The sequence below is a fragment of the Halichoerus grypus genome, chromosome 6 (genome assembly GCF_964656455.1).
Source record: "Halichoerus grypus chromosome 6, mHalGry1.hap1.1, whole genome shotgun sequence".
Classification (NCBI taxonomy): domain Eukaryota; kingdom Metazoa; phylum Chordata; class Mammalia; order Carnivora; family Phocidae; genus Halichoerus; species Halichoerus grypus.
Window position 1 is genome coordinate 121,782,318 of NC_135717.1, and position 10,278 is coordinate 121,792,595.

Here is a 10,278-nt window from a genome sequence, read left to right on the forward strand (position 1 = left end):
GGGACGAGCTGTAGTCATAAATATTTATTGATGGTACCTTGCTAAGAACTTGAGGTTCATTGTATCGTTTTTAATTGCCACAAAACCCATCCAGGTGAAAATGATTATCACTACTTTAGAGGTTTTAAAAAACCGAGTTTGGAGTAAAAGTTGTTACTGTCAGTGATCAACTGAGGCTCTTACAAGTGGAGCCTGGATTCAAATCTAAATCCTCGGACTCCAAACCCCAAACTTTAAAATTCCTGCATTTTACAGCACTGACTTCCTCCTTGATAACAAACCAGAGATTGGGATTTTGAACATACACACATTACAGCTTGTCAAAATATTAGATTTATTCATTTTGTGATCACCACCTTTTATATCCCAAGACTGCCATTCCCAGGATCTAAGTCATAGCCATTATATAAGCCCCGAACTAATCAGGGAGGTGAACTAACACCAAAGGGCCATGGCAGTTGTTTCTTCCAGGTCACTCACATCTTAGGTGCCCCCCCCCCAGTCCTCCATGCTGATCTCTGGCAGAGCGGTGTTTGCCTCTTTCCCATAGTAATACTGGATCAACTGTTCAATACCAGCCTTCACTGCAGGTTTAAGCGCAGCGCTGATTAGCAGTCCTGTGGGTCCCCCAGACAATCCAGCCATGGTCATCAGAAGGTCATAACCCATATCTATGACCCCATCTTGGCCTCGTTCCTTGGCCTTGTCTGAACAGTTCAGAGCAGCATAATACAAAGCTGTGCCGAGACTGTAGTAGGTTCCCACTGCTGGAAACAACCTGACTACATTGTGCACACCGTGCTCCTGCTCCTGCTCACAGTCATTGGTAGGGAGGGAGCGTCGGGCCCTTTCTGGGCCTGGTTGCTCCCTGGCCAACAGCTGTAGAGCAGAGGCCAGGGCATCCACTGAAGCTGCCCGCCCTGTGCTTCTGCTTCTCCGGCGCTCTTGAAGATGTTGGATGAGTTTCTGTGTAGCTTTTACAGGGTCCGGACATCAGCCTGGCAACCAGCTTTCTCCAGGGCGATCATCAGTGGTAAGGCTACCAGGAACTTGGGTAGAGGAGCCATGTTGGTGAAGCCGGGCAGGGACTTTGGGAGCAGAGTCTGGCAGGACAAGGGGTCTGAGGAAGGTGGCCAGGATCTCAAGGATAAGGGAATATTTGTCCGGTTTCCCTATGAAATGACATCCACAGGGTGCAGCAGGAGGTAGCAAAAAAGCAGCTCAACTTGTATCGCGATGAATCTGAGGTCACACATGTCTGAAACAGAATGCACTGGGGAGGGGACAAACCGGAAACATACAAACAATTTCCCTAAGGGCTGTGGTCTGAAAGGAGCCCATGACTCGGGGCACACCTCATCCATCATCTCCAAACTTCTGTTAAGTTTAGGTAAAGGCCCAAGAATCAGGAAATGCAGCCCAACTGTTCCCACTTGGCCTTCCCCATCTTCAAGTCACCAGAGACTTCCTCTGCTTTATTTCCACCCATTTATACGGGGCCCCAAATTACCACAAAGTTCATGTGAGGAGCGAGACTGTCTTGATAGGTTTGGTTGCTCCTCAATCCAGTTCTGCCCACTTCTCTGCCCCATGAAGAAAGGAGATATTTGCTTTCCCCCATAATCAGTAAGAGATGCAATCTCTGCAAATATTTGTCCATTTGTATTGGCTGCCCAAATCTTGTCCCCTTGTCACACATTGACCTCAACACCTAAGACCCTGTTCTTTGGCATTTCTGACACGTCCCTGTCACTTTTCCACTCTAGCTCACGCTATGAGCTGGGAGACCCAGAGTCAGGAGAGATTAGATATCTATGATTCTCTCTTATTGTATCTCTTTTCAGTTTAAGAATTAAATTAGTGAGCTACAGCATCTAGTTGGGGATTTAGTACAGGGTGGATGAATGCGAAAAAGGTTAAATTACCTCTCATGCTTAGTACATATTACATGCACAGTATATGATGACTGAAAGAAAAGAAAAAAAAAAAGCAAAATGGAATAAGAACTAGGGGCCGGGCAATACTAAGTGGAGAGGCTCAAGGCTAACACCAGTCCCATGTGTGTTTTAGCACTGGCATGAAATAAGGTACATCTGTCCTGAGTGGTCTTATACGTTTCTTTCTTTCTTTTTTAAGATTTTATTTGTTTGAGAGAGAGAGAGCGAGCACAGGAACAGGGGAGAGGGGCAGAGGGAGAGGGAGAAGCAGACTCCCCGCCGAGCAAGGAGCCCGAAGTAGGACTCGATCCCAGGACCCTGGGATCACGACCTGAGCCAAAGCAGACGCTTAACCGACTGAGCCACCCAGGCGCCCCTGGTCTTTTACATTTCTAACTACTTACTATGTCCCATCCTTAAACATAGTCCTGAGAAAAGATACTTGTTGCCTAGGTGGCATTGAATATCTGAAGTAAGCCTAAACAAATTCCTAAATGAATTTCTCCTTAAAGCACTCCCAAATAACTGTGGAACTTTTGATAAATTATATTGTCATCATCCGTAGACACTGAGAGGTTCTTAACTTGGAGGGTGCTTCAGCTTTTTGCCTAATTCTTCCTCACACTCCCAACACGCATTCCTGCCGCTCTAGGGGATACTGACAGCAACATCTTTGAACTGGGCCACCCACAACATGGCAGATGGCTGGTAGACCAATCACGCCACGTGTGTATTTGCCACCAGCAATACATTCCTCAGGGTAAATAGCTGAGTGTTAGGTTCACCCAAGCTTCCCCGCAGGTCCCCCCAGATCCCTCAGAGTGACCTTAGTATTGCCAATGCTTTCCTCCTCATTGTGCTCTCCTCTCATGGAGAAGAGTTTCAGTGATGTCCTTTCCTCCCATCCTAACAAGCTGAAGCTGAGAACGTGGGCCTCAGTCGGGCAGCCAGCCTCCTCCAGGGCCACCCCCAGAGCCAAGTTGGATAGGTACTCAGGCAGAGGGGCTGAGGAGGAGGCAATGTGCAAGAGATCTGGGAGAGGGAGCTGGCTGGAGAGTGTGTTCAGAGGATGGCCAGTTTTTGTGAAAGATGGCTGGAAGTTCAGGGCCCCTTTCTGGGCATTTCTTGGAAAGACAGCCAATGGGAACAGCAAAACGCAGCGAAGGGGCACCTGGCTGGCCCAGTCGGTAGAGCATGAGACTCTTGATCTCGGGGTTGTAAGTTCGAGCCCTATGTTAGCTGTAGATATTACTTAAAAATAAAATCTAAAAAAACAAAAAGACACAGCAAAGGAGCAGCACAGCCTGGATCATGGTGGGTCAGCAGGAACAGCCCACAGGAAACAGGAAAGAAGTGGTTGTTGGGGTGGGAAGTGGGGAAAGGCTTGGGCCAAAGAGACACTAAGACTAGTCAAAGCTAGGAAGTGATTCTACCCCTGGAAACTTCAGGTAGCCTGGACATAGCTTCACCCCCACCCTTACAAGCTGTGGGCAGTCCTCACCTGCTCCAGAAGGAAACAAGCCAGAGGAACAAGATGGTCCAAACACGTCCTTTCCTCGGTGCTTCTCTAATCTGAATGACAACTTCCTAGAGCTCACCTTCTCTACACCCCAGCCAAAAAAAGTTGGCCCTTCTGAAAACAGTGAAGGACATAATATTCACAAATATTTATCCACCTCTTCCTGGCTCAGGCTTTTCCCCCTCACCTTTGCCCCATGCTGACAAAAGGGCCATTGCCCTTTGTGGCTACTGCTTTTCCTGCCTCGTATCCCTATCACCCTAAGGATTTCTCTAGACCTAAACCTAGATCAGGAAAAATTCCTCAGTCTCTTCTGGGGAAGCAGGGAGGCAAAAGGCAGGGATGCCAATGATTTCTGGGCAGGAGACCCCAAAACAGTTCTTATTCAATGGACTTACCAGGTAGAAAAATGAGAAAATAGAACCTAGTGGCAAGTCAGATCAAATCAGAGCAACTTTTGTTTTTATCTTGTTATACCAGCGCAATACCCTAATTAAACACATTCATTACCCTGATAGGACCTCTTTCTAAGCCTGTATCAGTGTAGGAATTGATCTTCATTTCTTATTTCTAGGGGTCTAGATGAGAAACTGTAGTCTGGAAAATAGAGAATGATGGCATATGGTGCCACCTAAAAACTGGTACAGAAATCCCATTATTTTGCCATACAGGTTCCACGCTGGTGCTATAACCTATCTCTGGCAGACGGCCAAAGGCATTATTAGGCTAATGAGCAAATCCCAGGTTCCTTCTATCTTACTCCTCTCAGCCCCAGGAGGAGCCCTAAGGAGCAAAAAGAAATCAGGGGGAAAAAGTTTTCTAGAACAAGAGGAATAAGTCTTCAGGGAGCTACTGGGACACAATCCTAAAATTGAGAGAGCGAAGAATTGGATCTAGAGGCATCCAACACTGTGGCCTGAAATTCCTGGACTCTAAATCCACAGAGCACCTCAAGGCTCTGCTCCTTCTGGACAGCTCAGGGAAGTTTTTGGACCCCGTCAGATTCTCCCATTTCTGACTTGAGTTCGCCATCGATAACTGGGCCTCTCCTCGCATCCAGTTTGCCAGTCAGCATCAGCATCAGCATCCCCCTCCAGGTGAAAATGGCTTTTGGTGGAAATTCCTCCAATTTCCAACACGAGTGCCTTGGGAGTGACAGGGGAGAGAGAAAAGAATTGTAAACATGGTAGGGGGAGGAAAAGTGGTGATGAGTTTGTCTCCAGGACCAAGGAGAAAAATGACAGAAGGATGATGGCAAAAGCAGATTCCCCTCCCCGCCTCTCCGACTCCCTACCTTTGCTCCTGTCCTTGTCTTCCACCTGTTCCTCATCAATTCCCATCAGCTGTCAGCTGATTTTTTTTGGTTGCTGTCTCAATTAGTAGAGGGGTTTTTTTAGTAGTTTATTTTTTACTATTTTTTAAAAAAAGATTTTATTTATTTGAGAAAGAGAGCAAGAGAGCACAAGCAGGGGGAGTGGCAGAGGGAGAGGGAGAAGCAGGCTCCCTGCTGAGCAAGGAGCCCAAAGTGGGGCTCGATCCCAGGACCCTGGGATCATGACCTGAGATGAAGGCAGACGCTTCTTTTTTTTTAAGATTTTATTTATTTGAGAGAGTGAGAGAGAGAGAGAACACACACAGGGGGAGCAGCAGGCAGAGGGAGAAGAAGGCTCCCCGCTGAGCAGGGACTCCGGGATCAGGACCCGAGCCGAAGGCAGACGCCCAACCAACTGAGCCACCCAGGCATCCCAGTAGTTTATTTTGTAGAGTAGTTTTAGGTTCATAGGAAAATTGAGCATTAAATACAGTCCCCAAATATTAAAATATTTCCGGTATTAACATCTTACATTAGTGTGGTACAATTAATTATATTAAAACTATTTATTATGTATTATTATTACCTAAGTCCCTAGTTTACATTAGGGTTTAATTCTTTGCATCCTATACTTCTTGGTTTTAGGAAATACATAATGTCATACACCTACCTTTATGGTACCATACAGAGTACTTTTCACTGTCCTAAAAATCTTGGGTGTTTTAGCTACCATTCCCTATGAGCCTGGTCTCCCCTGAAATAGGAGGCATCAAAATTAACTCAATCAGCCCCCTAGAGCAGAGTGGCTGGTACATATGTACTCAACAGACAGCAGTCCTGCTCCTCTCCCGTAGGGACACCAGGGCTCCTCTCCTTCTGCTGGCTTACAGAGGGCCCCCAGGGCTTGGGCTTAGCACTCCTCATCAGGCCCTTGCTCTCCGGAGACCTCAGATTCCAGCTCTGGCTGAAGCTTTCCTCTGAGCAACTTAAAGAATCATCTAACTTGGGGTGCGTGACTGGCTCAGTTGGTAGAGTATGTGACTCTTGATCTCGAGGTTGTGTAAGTTCAAGTCCCATGTTGGGTGTAGAGTTACTTAAAAATCAAATCTCAAAAAGAAAAAAAAAAAAAGAATCCTCTAACTTTCTTGGGCTTCAGTGTGTTTGGATTCCACAGGAAACTTTCCTATGGCATCAAAGAAGTTGAAAATGGCAGCAAAGTGAAAGAACCAGCCTCTAGATCAGCACATTGTTAGTATTAACAGCTACTTTGTGCTTCATACTGCACCGGTGTAGATCTGCAAGTGCTGGGACCCTTATTAATATTGCTTTATTCACCTACATATGCCTAGTCTTTAGTAATCACTCCCAATTAACACCCAAAGCCCAGAATGGCGACCATATAGGAGGCACTGAAAACATGTATTAATTGGATATAGTAATAAATGCACCTTTGGGACCTCAAGGTGAGTAAGACAGTCCTTTCAAGGAGCTCACAGTCTAATGGGAAAAGGAACAAACCAGATGAAACACTGTAAGATTGGCACTTTATCAGGGGCATGAACAAATCCCAGCTAGAAAAGTGATTGCTTGTGGTTTGAGGTTCCAAGAGTGACAAAGACTGCATCACAAAAGCAAGCCTATCTGAGCTGATGAGATAGGAGTTGGATAGAGCCCACCAGCACAGGGGCTGTCATAATCAACAGTTTTTTTGTTTTTTTTTTTTTTTAAAGATTTTATTTATTTATTTGAGAGAGAGAGAATGAGAGACAGAGAGCACGAGAGGGAAGAGGATCAGAGGGAGAAGCAGACCCCCCGCCGAGCAGGGAGCCCGATGTGGGACTCGATCCCGGGACTCCAGAATCATGACCTGAGCTGAAGGCAGTCACTTAACCAACTGAGCCACCCAGGCGCCCCATGATCAACAGTTTGGTGGCAGGAAAAGGCCTGCTCTGTGAGGGTGATTCAAAATAGTGTGAGGGGCTGGGGCACATGGCGGGCTCTGTCAGTAGAGCATGCAACTCTTAATTTCAGGGTTGTAAGTTCGAGCCTCACATTGGTGTACAGATTACTTAAAATAATTAATAATAAAATCTTAAAAAAAAAAAAAGTCGGGGGAGGGCAACAATGTAAAATAAGGCAGTTGAAGCTGCAAAGACTTGCCGAGATGAGGCATGCTATTCTGGATCCAGACTCTGTCCCGAAAGAAATGGGAGACCATCAAATGCTCTTGAGCAGGGCAATGACATGATCGGAACCACATTTTAAAAGGAATTCTGCAGGTAGAATGGAACAAGAATGAAAGGGAAGAGGAGACTGGGACGAGGAATCTTAGAGGGTCAGATACTGTAGGAGTCAAGGTCAGAAATGAGGAGTGGTGTACTCTGGGGGTAGAACCAATGTAAGATGTGACTCATTCTCTTAAGCTCCTTTGTAAAGCTTTTTTTTTTTTTTTGATTTTATTTATTTATTTGACGGACACAGCGAGAGAGGGAACACAAGCAGGGGGAGTGGGAGGAGAAGCAGGCTTCCCGCCGAGCAGGGAGCCCGATGTGGGGCTTGATCCTAGGACCCTGGGATCATGACCTGAACCGAAGGCAGACGCTTAACGACTGAGCCACCCAGGTGCCCCAGTGTATTGAATATTTTAAGTCCACTGTTGAGACTTACTGCTCAGAAAAAAAGATTGCTTTCAAAATATTACTGCTCATTGACAATGCACCTGGTCACCCAAGAGCTCTGATGATGTTCAATGAGATTAATGTGGTTTTCATGCCTGCTAACACAACATACACTCTGCAGCCCATGGATCAAGGAGTAATTTTGGCTTTCAAGTCTTATTTGAGAAATACATTTTGTAGGGCTCCCATAGACAGTGATTCCTCTGATGGATCTGAGCCAAGTAAATTGAAAATCTTTTGGAATGGAATCACCATGCTAGATGCCATCAAGAACATTCTTGGGGCACTGGGTGGCTCAGTCGGTTAAGCGTCTGCCCTCAGCTCAGGTCATGATCCCAGGGTGCTGGGATCAAGCCCCGCATCGGGCTCCCTGCTCAGTGGGGAGCATGCTTCTCCCTCTCTACTGCTCCTCCTGCTTGTGAACTCTCGCTCTCTCTGTCAAATAAATAAAATCTTAAAAAAAATAAAAATAAATTTTAAAGAAGAGAACATTCGTGATTCAGGGCACTTGGGTAGTTCAGTTGGTTGAGCATCCGACTCTTGATTTCAGCTCAGGTCCTGATCTCAGGGTCGTGAGACTCCAGTCCCATGTGGAGCCCTGCATCGGGCTCTGGGCTCAGCACGGAATCTTTTTCCTCCCTCTCCCTCTGCTACTCCCCCCGCTTGCGCTCTCTCTCCCTCAAATACGTAAATCTTAAAAAAAGAAAAGAACATTCATGATTATGGGAAGAGGGCAAAATATCAACAACAGGAGTTTGGGAGAAGTAGACTCCAACTCTCAAGAATGACTTTGAGGGGTTCAAGACTTCAATGGAGGAAGTCACTGCAGATGTGGTGGAAATAGCAAGAGAACTAGAATAAGCAGCGGAGACTGAAGATGAGTTGTTGCAATCTCATGATAAAACTTTCCTGGATGAGTAGTTCCTTCTTATGGATGAGCAAAGAAGGTGGTTTCTTGAGATGGAATTGACTCCCGGTAAAGATGCTGTGAAGATTATTATTATTATTATTATTTTTTAAAGATTTTATTTATTTATTTGAGAGAGAGAGAATGAGAGAGAGCACATGAGAGGGGGAGGGTCAGAGGGAGAAGCAGACTCCCTGCCGAGCAGGGAGCCCAATGTGGGACTCGATCCAGGGACTCCAGGATCATGACCTGAGCCGAAGGCAGTCGCTCAACCAACTGAGCCACCCAGGCGCCCTGTGAAGATTATTGAAATGACAGCAAAGAAGTTAGAATACTACATAAACTTAGTTGATAAAGCAGTTACAGGTTTGAGAGGATTGACTCCAATTGTGAAAGAAGTTCTACTGTAGGTAAAATGCTATTGAGCAGCATCACATGCTACGGAGAAATCATTCATGAAAGGAAGTCAATCAATGCACCAAACTTGTGTTATTTTAAGAAATTGCCACAATGGGGGTGCCTGGGTGGCTCAGTCGGTTGGGCATGTGACTCTTGGTTTGGGCTCAGGACATGATCCCGGGGTCCTGGGATTGAGCCCCGCATTGGGCTCCCTGCTCAGCCGGGAGTCTACTTCTCCCTCTGCCCCTCCCCCCGCTCATACTAGCTCTATCTAATAAATAAATAAAATCTTTTTTTAAAAAATTCAAAACTATGGGGTAAATAAATGGAAAAGGACAGCAATACCTCTGTACCCAAGTAAATGGTCTATACTTGGTAAGAGAAACTGGTAGAAGAAATTGGGGCTGGAAGTTTCAAAGATGGCTGACAGGTCAGGGCCCCTTTCCGGGCATTTCTTGGAATGACAGCCAATGGGGACAGCAAGACACAGCAGAGGAGCAGGCAGAGCCCTGCTGAAAAGCAGCAGTGCTCAGGCTGGCAAGTGGGGAAAGGCTGGGCATAAAGATCTACCAAGACCGGTCTGAGCTGGGAAGTGTCTCAGCCCTTGGAAACTTCAATTATCCTGGAGATAGCTTCACCTCTACCTTTAGGGGCTGTGGGAGGAAAAAAAACACCCAGTTGGAGGAACAAGATAGTCCAAACGCATCCTTTACCTAGGGTTCTCCCTGATCTGAATGCTTATTTCCTGAATCTCTCCTTCACCCTGCCTTAGCCAGAAACACAGGGAGCCAGAAAGCTGACGGTTTCCAAGAATTGGGAAGGACATGACATTTGTAATCTTCATCCATCTCTTTCTTGCCCAGACTTTATCCTCCACTCTGCCCCAAGGTGGAGAACTGGCTTTTGCTCCTTTGTGGCTCCAGCTTATTCCTGCTGAGGACATTTGTCACCCCGAAGATTTATCCTAGACAAAGGATCAGGAGGTGAGAATGTTTTCGTGTCTTCTGTAGGGAAGGCAGGAGAAAAGGGACGGGAGATGGTTTCTTTTAACCCGAAGAGTTAAAAGTTCTTCTTCCGAGAACATAGCAGGTGGAAGGCTGGGGTCCTTAGACAGATTGGCACGTCATATCAACACTGGCAACTTTCAATTTAATTAGACACGTTTAATTTAATACCAAACACATTCATCATCTAGCAAGTACTGCATCCTAACCCTACCTCAACTGCAGGAATTAGGTTCAATATGGTGTCTAGGGGGTGATCACAGGAAAGAAACGAGGCTGGGAGCATCTGGTGTCTTTTAAAAATGGTGCAACACCCCCCCCCCCCGTCATGTCACAACGCTCCCCATCTGGTGCTGTGACCCACCTCTAGCAGAAAGCCGAAAGGGGTCCAAGGTGCCTTCTCTATGTTGCTCACGTCTCCCATTTGATAAGGGGCGCTACTAACCCAAAGAAATGGATCCTAGAAGAAGAGTAAGTCCCCAGAGAGCTACTGAGGCATTCTGCTAAAACTGGGAGAAGCAA

The 10,278-nt window shown here is 46.3% G+C and overlaps 1 protein-coding gene across 1 annotated transcript; it reads right to left on the minus strand.

Moving 5' to 3' along the window:
• Positions 1-90: 90 nt before the first annotated feature.
• On the minus strand, positions 91-1,270 carry APOF (apolipoprotein F). The gene is given in 2 exon segments (XM_036077473.2): positions 91-989; positions 992-1,270. Coding segments are annotated over 2 exon segments (819 nt in total). The 5' UTR covers positions 1,257-1,270; the 3' UTR covers positions 91-435.
• Between the last annotated feature and the right edge of the window lie 9,008 nt (positions 1,271-10,278).